Source organism: Bos indicus, chromosome 11 (genome assembly GCF_029378745.1).
Source record: "Bos indicus isolate NIAB-ARS_2022 breed Sahiwal x Tharparkar chromosome 11, NIAB-ARS_B.indTharparkar_mat_pri_1.0, whole genome shotgun sequence".
Lineage (NCBI taxonomy): Eukaryota > Metazoa > Chordata > Mammalia > Artiodactyla > Bovidae > Bos > Bos indicus.
In genome coordinates this window covers 70,983,124-70,998,231 of record NC_091770.1, presented here as the reverse complement: position 1 = coordinate 70,998,231, position 15,108 = coordinate 70,983,124, and the positions used below count along the sequence as shown (strand labels likewise).

The 15,108-nt window shown below is 46.2% G+C and overlaps 1 protein-coding gene across 1 annotated transcript in view; it reads left to right on the top strand.

Moving 5' to 3' along the window:
- PLB1 (phospholipase B1) overlaps positions 1–15,108 on the top strand; it is a 97,739-nt gene that overhangs the window by 24,533 nt on the left and 58,098 nt on the right. The window contains exons 11-16 of the mRNA XM_070798949.1: positions 440–514; positions 2,732–2,795; positions 9,279–9,337; positions 11,116–11,189; positions 12,861–12,904; positions 14,952–15,060. Of these exons, the coding sequence (XP_070655050.1) occupies positions 440–514; positions 2,732–2,795; positions 9,279–9,337; positions 11,116–11,189; positions 12,861–12,904; positions 14,952–15,060 (425 nt within the window). The remainder of the gene's footprint in view (positions 1–439; positions 515–2,731; positions 2,796–9,278; positions 9,338–11,115; positions 11,190–12,860; positions 12,905–14,951; positions 15,061–15,108) is intronic.

Here is a 15,108-nt window from a genome sequence, read left to right as displayed (position 1 = left end):
TGACAACGTAAATGAGTAGAATTCCTCTTATCACGTAATGCTGGTCAAATTTTTGGCTTTCTTGATGAATCGGTAAGTTTTTTGTTACTGGACTGTAAGAACTATGCAATTCATCACATTTTTCTCTTGGCCTTGGCTCTCAGGAAACTTTAAGTTCTCTTTTCATGGAAATATACCTACTGCGTCTGGTGGCATGAACCTCAGGTAGAGAGCAAGAGATGCTGACTGTAGCAAATGGGAAATTTCAAAGTGTTAATGAACTCCTGCAGGGAACTAGTGGGCAGTACAGAGAAGAAAAGCCAGAGAATGGTTTTCTCATCATTTAAAGGATGGTATGAATGCTTCAAACTGGCCAAAGGCATTGCTGGATGATAAGACCTGATGGTTCAAGGATATGGATTCTTGGATCATGGTTACAATACATTATCTTTCTCTGCAGGAGAATCCCTATCTGTTCACCTACAGGAACAGCAACTATCTGCCCAGGATGCTAAAGCCCCAGGTGAAGACTGAGGTACGGAGAGGTGTTCTATGATTGACAAACATGCAAATGAACCAGGGGCAGCCGCCTGATGAGTCTTTAGAAGCTTCCGAGGGGTTCTTTATGTCCTGGACCCCCGGGGGCAGGCTGGAGAGGGTGAAGGAACACGTGTGTGGGTGTCCCCTAGGTGCTTGAAGCAGGGCTGCCCTCCAACTCCATCTTTAAAATGATCTTGGCAACCAGCGTCCCGTGGCTTCACTGGGTATGCTGGGGGCTCAGTGCTGCTAGCTTCCTGTTTATTTTGATGTGAGGCAAGAATCTTTGTATATGATTGTGCTCAGTCATGTCCGACTCTTTGTGACCCTATGGACCATAGGCCACCAGTCTCCTCTGTCCATGGGATTTCCTAGGCAAGAATACAGAAATGGGTTGCCATTTCCTCCTCCAGGGGATCTTCCCAGTCCAGGGATCGAACCCATGTCTCTTATGTCTCACGCATTGGCAGGCAGGTCCTTTACCACTAGCGCCACCTGGGAAGCCCTAAAAATCTTCACTCTCCTCAAATCTCTGACAAGTCCTTTTAGACTCATCCAAGCCCTTAATCTGAAGAGAAAGTCAAGAAAAGACAGGGAAATGGGGTGAGATCTGAAAGCAGTCAACATGGAAGTCCGCAGCCGTCAGCCACCCCTTAGGGGCCGCCTCACACTCACTCACGTCTTCCTTATGACTTATCTCATGAGTCTTTTTCTAATACTTCCTGTTGAGATTAGATAGGGCACTCCACAGTCCTCTGTGGACACAAGAAACACTTGAAGGCTGTCATCCTCCTTCTCAGAGGACCGGGGACCAATGTGGGTTGAGATGAATTCAGTCCTAGCTCCGCCCCTGTCTCCCTATGGATAAAAGAGGGTGCAGTTTGCTCTGAGTGGTGAAGGCAAAGCTGATGGCCAGGGCCTGTATCGCAAAGCCCCAGAGATAACAGTGTGCAAGACTTGATTTATCAACTCATCCCACACTTTCTCACTAACATCGCAGCAACAAGGATACATCTAAGAGTCAGTATGGCTCAGTGAGTTGAGCGAGTGGGCTCTGGCTTCAAATCCAGACTCTTCCTATTACTGGCTCTGTGTCAGCAGGCAAAGTACTCAACCGCTCTGTGCCTTGGTTTTTCAAATCTGGTAAATGATGAGAGTCATCATCCTACTTCATAGAAGTGTTAAATGGTAATAAGTTATAAAGTATAATGCACATTTAACAGTATCTACCGGGCCATGAGTTTTATATAAGAGGGAGCAATACAGCCCTTCAGGATACACTTACTGAATACCAGCCGTGTACCACTAGCATGCAGGCTCCGTGAGGGCAGGGGCTCAGGGCAGGTATCTCGTCACTGTCAGCTGAATGAGTGGGTGGATGAAGACCAGGTATAGGAGATAAAGATACAAATAGTCTAGCGGGGTCAGCCAGCAGTGGCAGCACAATGTACCAAGCGCTGTGAGGTTTCCATGGGTATTCTGAGAACACAGCTGGACAGCACATGACAGGAGGGAGCCGAGAAGGCTTCCCCAGGGCTCCCACGACCTCAGCCTTGGGGGTGATAAGGCACAGCCAGGTAGGTGGGTGGGAGAAGGGAAACAGGGAGAGGGAAGAGGAAAGAAAGGGCAGAGGTGGGCATGGGGCAGAGACACGGAGGGGACAGAGAGCTAGGTGGGCGGTTTGGAACGTTGAGGGCCTCCTAGGCCATGCCAAGGAGGATGGACTATGCTGCTGTTAGTACAGAGTAGAAACATGCTTATTTAACCAACAAGCATTTACTGAGCTTCTACTGTGCAGTGTTATAGGCTCTGGAAACACAAGAATCAAACAGACAAAAATTCCTGATTTCACTGAGAATTTGGGCAAGGGAGTGATTTTTATGTTGAGAGAAAAAGAGTCCTCTGAATGGATTCAGAAGGCTAAGGAGGAAGCCTACAGGCCAGCAGCAACGATGCTGAAGAATACAGCCATATTTTAGAAAGAAGTGATGAAGCCTGAAATTAGGCTGTGGGACTAGAGAAGAGGGGCAGGCCTGGGAGCAGCTGGAAGGGGTTTTGTGGACACTCGGTGTGAGTATTGAAGGAGAGGGACAACTCCTAAAAGATGCCTGGGTTTCTGTATTAAGTGGTATCTCCCCAGTAGAGGCATACTTTTCACCCAGTTTCTTACATGGAAGAACCATTTCTTATTATTTCTCCTTTTGTCTCCTTTCAGGTGAGAGATGGAGTGGAAATCAGGTGCTCTGACAAGGATCCCTCTGACACGGTTCCCACCTCAGGTACACGGCTCAAGTCCAGTGATTTGTAAACTCATGTGAGGTCTAAACCCATCACAGTAAGAGTAGCCTTAGGATGTCAATCCCCACAATCTGAGATACACCTGAGAGGTTTTCAAGGCCATCCAGCTCTGTGTGTGTACTTGTAAGTTCATGCCTGTATTTGATTATTCTTTAACAAAAATGTGATAACATTATCAGAAAGCATTTATTGAGCATTAGCTGTATGCTAGGCCATGCTCTGTGAAGGGCCCGGTGTCGGGTGAGTGAGCTGATGTCATTGTTCCCGCTGGGAAGCCTCGATGAGGCAGATTTGTTCTGTGAAAAGCAGAACTACCTTCCTCGATGAGGCAGATCTGTTCTGTGAAAAGCAGAACTACCTTAAGCAGGAAGCAAAAAGTCCCCACTCTGAGTAGAGCCGTGTCGGGGTGTACTCAAACACTGCACAGCACAGGGAACCACAGAGTCTCACACACGTGCCGTTTTCACTACTTCTTGGTATTTTCAAAATGACTGTTGCTGGGTCATGAAAGTGAGACTCACGGAACATTCTAGGCAGAGACCTTCCCAAAGAGGGGCTGCCTAAGGGCTGAACCTTTTCCTCCACATGAGTCAGCCTGGGGGTGATAGCTGTGTGCACAGGACCCTGGAAGGTCCCGGGTCGGAGGATGTGGTGGCCCACATGACTCAGAACCTCAGCCTAGGAGCATCTCTGCAACTGTGCAGTGGGTTCTCGTGCGTCCCGGGGAGTGACTCGTGTGTTCATTGATTTGTTCCCTTGTTTACTCATCTATTAGATGATTGTTGAATGCCTCCTATGTGCCTTCCAGAATAGAAAGCAAAGTTTGGAGATGTCACGGTATGCAAATCTTTGTGGGCAGGTTGTCTCCTTTTGCTGAGTGTTAGTAGAAAGTAAGTGTCAGCTTGCCCTTCATGCCTGTCTTAGCTCTACACACTCTAATCAAGCCAAGTGACTGGCAAGTAAGTTAAAAATCTTCTCACGGAACACTTCAGTGTGTAACTGGCTCTTGACTAAGTTGCAGAAGAATGGAATAGGTGATAAAAGTCTTAAACACACACAGCATCTTTATGCTTTTTCCCCATATTAGTGACAGCCTCTTCCTGTTGGTTAGTTTGCTAGCAGAATTTTAGTAACAAATTATTAGAAACAAATTATTAGCTTCATATGCAGGCTCTCCAATAGCAAAAGCTCAAAGATGTATGTGTATATGTATATTACATATGTGTATAATATATACACGCATATGTAAGATGTGTGTTATATACATGTAATGTGTATGTAATATACATACGTATGTATGTATACACATGTGTCTATACATATATGTGTATGTATCATATGTATGTTTGTATAAGGAGAGGGAGGGTGGTGTTTGTTTTAATAGCCATACTCTCTACAGTGAAATGATATCTATCCTCTTTTAACCTTATCATTCTAAAAGGATGGTCTGTAAAGATTTTGCAATCTGTCCAGATTATGTTCCTATCACAACAGTGATAAGCAAGCAATCCATTAGAGCATATCTGAACATCTGAAAGCCAAATGAAACATGAACCTCTCCTTTATCCCCTGACCCTGGAGATGGTCCTGTTTATTGGCACTTGAAGATGTAAGCACAAGAAATCTCGAGACCATGAGATATGAGATGCTCTGGTGATAGTTGTTTGGATAAGCAGATGGACAGATACAGGCATTCTTGATCTAACCAAGTAGGCCTGGGAACAAAACGCGGCACTGGCCTACTGGGTGGTGGTACTCAAGGGCTAATACTGGGTTGGCCCCTCTGAGTACCCACCTAAAATGCGTCATTTCGAAAAAGGGCCACAGCTAACTGGACAAAAATGAAAAACACATTTCATTACTGCACTTGATATCTGATTGAACATTTTAATCACACGTGTGGCTATTGGGACAGGAGAAAGACTTACACCGGGTCACGCTATTATCACCCTCGATAATTGTCACATTTCTGATGAGGTCATTCACCCTTCTGGAGACCATGTTTACAATTTCTAATTGAGATGAAGGCATCTGATATGTACTTCTAAGAGCAGATCATCTATCTTTAAATCGCCAGTGACTCAGCACATGGTGGGAGCCTGATAAACACTTGTTGAACTTATCTTTATTGCAGAGAATTTCTGCTTCAGCAAATCAAAAATTCCCAGGGTTGAAAAAGATCCTAAAAACCCATTGCACCAAACTGCCTTCCATTAAGACAATATTTCACTGAAACTATCTTACCAAATAACTGTTTAACCTTCAGAGTTATTTTCAAAAATCTTCTTTGTAGTCCCCTTTTCTAATGTCTCTCTCAAGCCAATCCACCAGTACACCCAGCTAATGAACAAATGATAATTTCAAAATAAGATACTGCCTTCATCAACAGGCCATAGCCCCTGGCCGCCCAGGTGCCTCACATCACTCCATCTGGAGCCCGTAGGTGATGAACCTCTTCTGCTGATCTGTGGGGTTTGGGATGAGATATGTAGAGCTGATGTAAGTAATTTTTATTGCCCGTTGCTATTTGGTAGCATGAATAAGTGAATGCATGCATGAACGCTTCTAGTTTTCTCCTTCTGGTCAGTGGGCTGTGGCTTGTGTTCATGCTCAGTCATTTCTGACTCTTCATGCCCCTATGGTTTTCAGTGTGTACATAAAATTTATTGAATGCTACCTCCTGTGGGCTTTATAACTTCATAAGAACTTACATCATTTTGTATTACTTCATGGCCCTGTCCATAAGATCATTGGGATAAGTTAAAAAAAAAAAAATACAATGGGCCTTGAGGATGACTTAAGGTTTTCCCAGTGAGAAAAGGGGTAGCATTTTGTAAACAAAAGAGTGGCAATAAGGAGCCAGAGAGGGCACAGGCTGTCTATTGAAGTTGGCTATCTTGAAGTCAAGCTGCTAATTCCATGCAAAGGGGGAAAATTCATAGCATTTGAAAGTAGAACAAAGTTAATTCTATGCCACTGTCACCAATAGTGTAAATTAGAACAAGTCATTTCTAAGTCCCTGACGTCATTTATTGAAAACGAGCAATTCCAGCGCTGATATTGAAAAGGCCAAGGCTGCAGCCCTGTGACCACCAGGGGCTTCGCTTCACTGTGAGTCAGTGGTGAGCTGTCCTGTGTGCATCCTGAAGCTGTTTCTAGAGTCACCACATGTTCATGAGTCTTGGGACCTAACTAGCCTGTGACTAGGAAGTCATGATGCCCCACAGGGAATAACAGCCTGCCTGTCCCCTGGCGGTGCAGAGGTTAAAGCATCTGTCTGCAATGTGGGAGACCTGGGTTCGATCACTGGGTTGGGAAGATCCCCTGGAGAAGGAAATGGCAACCCATGCCAGTATTCTTGCCTGGAAAATCCCATGGACAGAGGAGCCTGGCGAGCTACAGTCCACAGGGTAGCAAAGAGTCGGACACGACTGAGTGACTTCACTTTGTTCCCTTGGCGGGACCCACCTACTGAACAAATTCAAACTCTCCCCAAGACACTTGGATGAATGTATTTCCCTTCCCTGCAGTTTCCATCATTTAGAGCTTCAAGAGCTATAAAGTCTCTGATACAGGGCCTCTTAGCCTTTAATTCAGCCGGACACATTTCTTGAGCTCCTATGTGCCAGTCACATATTTTTTCATATAAACTCATGCCAAAGCACTTCAAAGACAGAAACATAGATTAACCTGGGCCAGCAGTTTACCACCACTGCAAAAGTCCTGATATAAGTCCCTAAAATCTGAGAGCAAAGGGTTGGGCAGCTCTAGCTGACAATTGAGAGAAAGTTGGTTTTTCAGATTATAGCCCCAGGTAGTTTAAGAACTCCCAAGCGTCAAAGCTTCTCCCTGCCGTTCCTTTTGTGTTCAGTGGGCACTTTCCCCATTCTGTTCTCTAGTCAACCATTTTCTGGTAATTCGTGATCTTTCATCATAGTTTAGATGGCCTTCTGATAAGAGGCCCCTTCTGTAAAAAATTTTGATGAGTTAACAATATGTTTATCAACTTCTTTCGAGGTGATGGACTATCTGTACCAGATAATGTTTAGGCTAATCAGCCCACACAAATTTAATCTTATCTCTGAAGAATTCTCTCCCCAAGGAGAGCAATTGCTAAAGTGCTTTGCTGTGGTTCCAGGCTGTGTCTTTATCATATATGATGATATTAACAAAATTCAAATCGAGGTTTCCAGAATAACAAACCAATGAAATATGTGTGCAGGGTTCTATTTTAATAAGATCCCAGATGAGTCAAACTTCTTCCATCTCTATTTGGTTCTTTTGGTTTATTATCTCTTACAGGTCATTTCTTACAGAATGACCAACAGGAAGCCACTCCTTCCAATATACATATCAAGCTATATTCATGTATGTACACACACAAATGTGGACATACATGAGCACACATGTATGTGTGTTTCCTTTCTGCCTGCTACAAATTTAGGAGGCAGAAATGGACAGCTTCAGCCACCCCTTTAGAATACTGTAATGTGCTTTCAAAGCAAATCTCTCATCTCCTCCACATTTTACCAGCCCCAAAGATTTCCCCTAACCTTTGCACACTAGTTAGTGTTCCCAGAATTCACTGTATTACACATTATGGCAACAAGAATACGGTGATTGGCCATCATCATCAGAAGCTAAAATAAACCCTCTAGAGTTGAGGAGAGGAGGTCTTATTTTTCATTTTGTTGCCTTTTTTACCCAGAGCCTGATTTCTTTGAGAAGAGGTCATTTCAGAGTTCTCAGGCTCAGCCCCGTGGATGTGTGCTAATGTCTGCAGCTGGCTTTGTGATTTGATATTGTTCTTCTAACCACAGAGCCTTGGGCCCACCCGAGACCTACAAAATCAGCAACTCTGAGGGTGGGGACCAGCCATCTGTGTTTTAACAAGCTTTCCAGATGATTCTGATGCATGCTCAAATTTGAAGACCACTAATCTCTATATTTTGCGTACACACATTCACAGCTATGCATGGTTCAGTTTGCATGCTGTCATAGGAAAGAAGCAGGGACTTTTACTTTTCCAATGAGAGCAAATTCTCAGTGGGAGCAACAGTTCCCATAGGCGGACAGCATAGAAGTCGGGTAGACAAGATGTCTCCATGGAGGGAGCAAGACCTGGAGACCCCTTTGAACGTTGTTTCCGCTGAATGTGAGCACAGCTTCCCATGCAGATGTGATCATACAACATGCTGATGAGTGGAGTAGACTCTAGGTTGTCAGGTGGTGTTGAAAGCATCTTCTGCGTTTCACCGCCCTCATCATAGAGTGACTTGGTAAAGAAGGGCTGTTGAGAGAACCTTCTAGAAGATAGATTTTAGTTTATTTATCTTAAGCAGTGGCTCACTGAAATGAAAGGTTTCTTTCTCTGTTGGAGTAGTGGGCTACTCCCTGGTTATAAATGCTACATTAGACTTCTTCCAAGGCTGAAAGGTAATTGACCAGTTAGTGCAGCATCACACAGCTAGAGACCATGGAAGGCACATCTGAGGAAAGACGGAGCTGTGTCAAAGTCAGGGTGACTATGGAAGGAGGCACTCCAGGGAAGTGGGAGATATAAGGGGGAGTAGGAGGTAAGCTTGTGATTTGACGAAGGCATAGACCAAAGGTGGTATACCCACACAATAGGATATTAGCCATAAAAAAGAACGAGGTGCTCGCAGCTGCTACAACATGGGGAGCCTTGAAAACATCATGCAGAGTGGAGGAAGCCAGACACACAGGTCGCATTTTGTATGATTCTATTTATATGAAATATCCAGAATAGGTAAATCCATAGGCAGAAAGCAGACAGTGGCTGTCACAGGCTGGAGGGAGGGAAGAGTGACTGGCTTAGTAGGTACAGGTCTCCCTTGGGGGTGATGACAATGTTTTGGAACTAGATAGAGGTCATGGTTGCACAACTCTGGAAATGTACTAAAGGCCACGGAATTGTTGACTTTAAAGTGGTTAATTTTATGTCATGTGATTTCGCCTCTGTTTTTTAAAATAGTCAATAGTATAAAGGCATTTCCCTTTTCACTTCAGAAAAACTGAGCTGAATTTTTTCTAATAAAAATAAAATAAAATATTTTATCCCAAATATCAACAGATCCTAGCATAGATGAAGTATAGGTTTCACCTCCACCGCAACCCCTTCCTTACTCCCAGATCAGGTCATCAAGGACTGTTTACACCCTGAGGATAACTGTCCACCTGTGGCATCAGGTTCACCCAATACCAACAGCTGCCCCTCTGAAAGTGGGGCCACCTTCCAGCTCCCCAACCCTGTGCCCAGGCACCCCAAGGAGGAGACTGGCAGTCAGGCTCCGCAGCTGCTACTGCTGGGCTTTAAGACAAGGATGGGCGTTTAGCATCTTTGTCCAAACGGAATTTCCCTACTTTGTGTTAGTCTTCCTAGAACATTCTTCCCTGATTCAGAGGAGACAGGAAGCCCATCTTCTGTTCATCTTTGCATTCAGTTCACAGGCTGAAGCTGGCTGACATCAAGGTCATCGGAGCCCTGGGCGACTCACTCACGGTGAGTTATGGATGGTGGAAGGAAGGGCAGGAGAAGAGGAGATCTTGGTTAATAGGAGAGTCTCACTTTGAGCCCTTAGAGCTGCCATCATCCATGCAACCTCAGTCCCTCTCCACCCCCCTGCTGCTGCTGCTGTTGCTGCTGCTGCTAAGTCGCTTCAGTCGTGTCCGACTCTGTGCGACCCCATAGACGGCAGCCCACCAGGCTCCCCTGTCCCTGGGATTCTCCAGGCAAGAACACTGGAGTGGGTTGCCATTTCCTTCTCCAATGCATGAAAGTGAAAAGTGAAAGTGAAGTCGCTCAGTCGTGTCCGACCCTCAGCGACCCCATGGACTGCAGCCTACCAGGCTCCTCCGTCCATGGGATTTTCCAGCAAGAGTACTGGAGTGGGGTGCCATTGCCTTCTCCGTCCACCTCCCTATCCACCCTGGAATCCAGCATTCCCTACTGGCGTTGAGTTTTCCACTGCCATTCTAACCTCATCTTTCTTCTCCTAACATTGGATTGAAAGAGAGAGCAGGAAGTGGGGGGGTCCAGAGGGGCCCCCTGAGATAGAAGTGACCCGGCCCAGACCACACAGCCTGTCGGTGGTGGGGTGGAACAGTTTGAGGTCTCCTGCTCACAGTGTAGGGCCCCTTCAAAGACCAGATGCTTTGTTCTGTCTGTAGGAAAGCTAAGGGATCATGCCAAGGGCCACGCGATAATGCAACAGGAACTAGTACTAATGGAGGGGATGAAAAACCAGGGTCAGTGGAAGAGACGGAAATACTAAAGATGATCCAGCCTGTGTCTGCAACTGCCCCGTGGTGACCTCCCAGTCCCCACAAAGAGTGATCCAGAAAAAGCAGAATCAAGTCCTTAGAGAGCCGGGGTGGGAAGTGAGGGTCCCTGCTTCTGGCCCACAGCAGCTCATTACAGAGGAGTCCAGCTTCTGTTCTCTGGGTCAGTAAGGTCCAGGGCGTCCAGCTGAATTTCCCCCCAACTACCAGCTGAGACCTTTCATGCCTGTGGCCTGTTCCCATTGATATGATCTCAGTTTCCTCAACAAAATCCTGTGACGTATCTCTCTCCTCAAACTTAAACCAACAAAGAAGGTGAAGGTGGATGAGGCAAAGTGAGTACCACGGCCACAGAGCCTGTAAGTGCTGGATAAGGACAGAACTCTCAGGACTCTGAGGCCAGAATCCTGTCTCTGTCCCGTAGCCCTCTTCTCCATGACCCCTCAGGACTCTTTACCCCAAAGGCAGGGACACCTCTCCTGGAGGCCAGCCTTCCCCCGCTTCCTTGAAACGGCTCGTCTCAGAAATAACAGGCTTCGGGCAAGGGACGTGAACCTGCAGTGCGTCACGTGGTGGTTTTAAAAGACTCTGCTCTTTCTTTAGCTGAGGAGTAGGTACATGGCATTTCGTTTTAATTTTTCACATTGTACATATGCAAGATCTATTCATATCAAAGGATTACAATATACTTCCTTTTATGATATAGTTCACAGCTTTTAGAAACATGGGGCCCTGAAATGAGTCCTTTGGAAAACCACACTGCAGTCTAATTTCCAGAGCACTTTTGCCAGCCTGGTGTCTGGGCAGGGTTTCCCAGGGTGGGTTCCAGGATTCCCAGCGGGAGCTTGCACTCATTTCTAACAAGGCAGGATTCACATCAAGACGTGCTGTCAAGACCCTGGGTTCTAAAGGGCTTGGCATTCTGGCCTGGCCAGGACAAGAACACAGACCCTCTGGTGAGCAGGCAGGAAAATCACCCCCGTGTTGTTCTCTTTTCAGGCAGGTAACGGGGCCGGGTCCAAGCCTGGAAACGTCCTGGACGTCTTGACTCAGTATCGAGGTCTGTCCTGGAGGTGAGTACAGCTGTGGCAAGGCCCAGAGACGCCTTGTCATCACAGGACAGGGGAGGATCCCCCTGAGCATGTAGAAAACAAGTTCTCTAGCAGAGAGATGAGTCACCTGGTGCTTTTCCATGAGAAATTTCTAGGTTTAATTTAAGGAAGGTATTTATCAGCTTTCCCAAACCACTATTTTCTTCCAAACAAGTCTGGACCTGAACAGGAGGAGTTTAGGGGAGAACCTACTCAAACATTTGGGTTGGAAAAGATTGAGCTTCCATTTCTCCCTCTACGCAGTAGTCTCAGAAGGACGCAGCAGCCTTCAGAACCACAGTTGTGTCTGAGTCCCAGCTGCCTGCTCTGTGTGATCTTGGGCAAGTTATTCAGCCTCTCTGAACTGGTCTCATCTTTGATTCAGAGACAGTAATACTGGCTTAGCATTGTCATGAGGCTTGCATGCTAAGTCGCCTCAGTCATGTACGACTTTGTGCGACCCCATGGACTGTAGCCCACCAGGCTCCTCTGTCCATGGATTCTCCAGACAAGAATACTGGAGTGAATTGCCAGGCCCTTCTCCAGGGGATCTCCCAACCCAGGGACCAAAACCACATCTCTTAAGTCTCCTGCATTGGCAGGCGGGTTCTTTACCACAAGTGCCCAGGTCACTAGGCTTAGAGAGAATTTAAATGCCTATCACAGTGCCTGACAGAAGGAAGGTGTAAATGGTAGCTGGGATCACTACTGAAGGGCCTTCATTTAACAGACGAGGAAGCATGGCTCAGAGAGGACAAGTAACCTGTCCAAGATCACACAGTCAGATGATGAAGGAGCAAAAAGTAGGGTAGATGGCTCCTGACCCCTAATCCAGCACCTCTCCTAATCACGTATATATATATATCTCGTGCATGCTGGTCCTGCTCCATCTGTAATCAAATCCAGGCACCGCAGACTGTGGTGAGTAGCACTCCAGCTTCACCTTTGAAAGTCTGGCTCATGCCAACCTGAGAGGGCAGGTTTGGTGTTTCCTCAGCCTGCAATCCATCATCTCTGGCACCAGCTTGGACCTGAGTGCTGAGTCCCTGGCCTCCTCCCTGATGATGCTCTGCAGAGTTAAACCCCAAACCGTTTTGAGAACCTTTGAAATGTTCCCAGATGTACTTGGCAGAGAAGGAGGAGATATGGAAAAGCAGGGAATCCAATCAACTCTGGAATGCTGTGTATTTTCATGCCTAGAAACCCATCCAATTTTGATTTCCTTGGAATTTTAGAAGTGGTTTGGAAGATGGAGAAGGCTCTCTAGAAGACACCCTTTAAAGACGGGTTTTCCCCAAGCCAAACAGGAAGAAAACCATGAGGGCAAACTTTTTTTTTTTCCTTTAATGAAGGGGCCCATTTAATTCCCTTGCTTGGGGTTAAAGATCAAACTTAAAAAACACATAAGTCAGCCCCGCCGGCTTGAACGAGTTTTTTTATTTGGACATTCTGGTTTGTGGGGCAAGTAGAGAAAAGTTGCTGTGTTCTGGATTTTTTCAGTTTTTCTACAGAACTAGAGGAAAGGGAAAGCCCCAAGCCCCCAGAGTGTTTCTCAGAAGGAGGAAGGTGTGTCTTGGTGGTGTCTGGGGTGTTTCAGCGTCGCTGGCAGTTTTAACCTTCATTTTCTTTTTTGTCCCCACGACGACGACGTAGTGTGGGCGGCGACCAGAACCTCAGCAGCGTCATCACCCTGCCCAGTGAGTACGCACTCCCCCGGGGTTCAGGGCGGCCCGTCACAGCCCTGCGCGTTTCGGCAGCTCCTCCTGGCGGTGACCGCGGGCTTAGCAGGGAACCGGGCTGCAGAAGACAGCCGTGTTCGGCAGGGGGCGCTGCTTCCCCAAGAGGGTTTCCTCGCTCTGCTTCTTGAGAGTAATTAAAGCCTTGCGTATTTTGTCTTTAAAAAAAAAGAGAGAAATTGTATTTGTCTGAGGAAGAAAGAGAGTAAGAGAGAAAGAATGCTCCATCCAGCTCTTAGTGCAAGTTATTATTAAGAAGTGATTGAAGAAGGAAGGAAAGGAAACCCCTCTCTGCTTTGCCTGTCATTCTGACCAGAGCACCTTTTTGGGAGGCGTTGACTTAGGCTTGGACTGCGTTAGGCACCACTGCATACAAAGACGTTGAATTCCTGTGTGTCCGGTTTAGGAAAAGCTGCTATGGCAGCAGCAGAGATGAAATTACCTTGTTTAGGCCATGCAACACAGCCATATTTGGGGCGCAACATTTTCCTTAAATTGCTTCATCAACAACCTGTTTGGAATGATTTGTTTAAGCCTGACTGCATTCTTTCAATGATCTTATCTTATTCATCTTTTCATTCTCCTTAGTGCATACGCAGTACTTGTTCTTAAAGCACACATAAAATACGTGTTATTTTCCCTTAAAATCTTCTGGCTAACAGGTTTGCCCGAGAGGAATTTAATTGATCCCATTCTCATTTGCTTTTCTTGTAATTATCCCTTGGTAATATATCTTTAGAAGTTAAGAAATTGTTTCAGCTCTAAGTCACCCAGACTTTGATGATAAAGACGGCTTGATTGCTACATAGGCAGAACTGGTTGGACTTCATGTGCTATCTGTTCTTGCTATTTGCAAATCCTGTTGAGTGTAAGTAGGTACAGTTCTGTGGCACAAGTACCCCTTGTCTTCTTTATTTTTAGGTCCACATGAAAGAGCTATGAATAAACTCCACTATCGCTAGGAGATGGTTGGTGTTGCGTTTGTGAATGTAATTGACTGGGCTGTGAGCTGGGCTAGCGTACACAACGCTTTGCTGGGCTCTCTGATTGCCATGCAGTTGTGGTCAACAACATGACTGGAAACCATCTGATTCAAGGTCGTCCACTAAAATGATTTGTGGAAAAATGAGTGTCCAGAGTAGACAAACCTTTAGAGACAGAAAGGAGATTAGAGTTTGCCATGGGGCTGGAAAGCTGAGTGCTGAAGAATTGATGCTTTTGAACCGTAGTGTTGGAAAAGATTCTTGAGAGTCCCTTGGACTGCAAGGAGATCAAACCAGTCAATCCTAAAGGAAATCAGTCCTGAATATTCATGGGAAGGACTGATGCTGAAGCTGAACCTCCAATACTTTGGCCACCTGATGCCAAGAACAGACTCATTAGAAAAGACCCTGATGCTGGGAAAGACTGAAGGCAGGAGGAAAAGGGGATGACAGAGGATGAGATGGTTGGATGGCATCACTGACTCAATGGAAATGAGTTTGAGCGAGCTCTGGGAGTTGGTGAAGGACAGGGAAGCCTGGCATGCTGCAAAGAGTCGGACATGACTGACTGACTGAAATGAACTGATAGGGCTGGCAGAAATGGGGAATGACTGCTAGTGAATGCCAAGTTTCTTTTTGGGGTGATGAAAATGTTCTAAACTTTATAGGGGTATGGTTGCACAACTGTATGAGTGTACTACAAGCTATTGAGTTGTACTTTGGTGAATTTTATGTTATGCGAATTCTATCTCAGCAAAGTGATTATATATTTGGGAAAAAAGCAAAGTGCCCTAGACCTGAGCCAGACTGGCACTTACTCAGCACCAGTTTATTAAGCCCCTGTGTGTGCTGTCCACATGGCTCAGCATCGCCCTTCTGGACGTTTTCTTTGGGGGCCGAGTGAACGGTAAGGGTGAGATTTGTAGGGGGGGTGGGCTCTGCTTTGTCACCAACACCCCTTGGCACTTATCTAAGGAATTCGAAGATGGCTTTGGGGTACTGACATCTCTTCCTTGTATTTATAGACATGCTCCGGGAATTCAACCCTTCCCTGAAGGGCTTCTCTGTTGGCAAGGGAAGCGAAAGCAGTTCTGGGGCCTACCTAAACCAGGCCGTGCCGGGAGCCCAAGCTGAGTGAGAATCTTGGGGGTGAACCCCAAGGGTCCCCTGGGGACCTGGTTG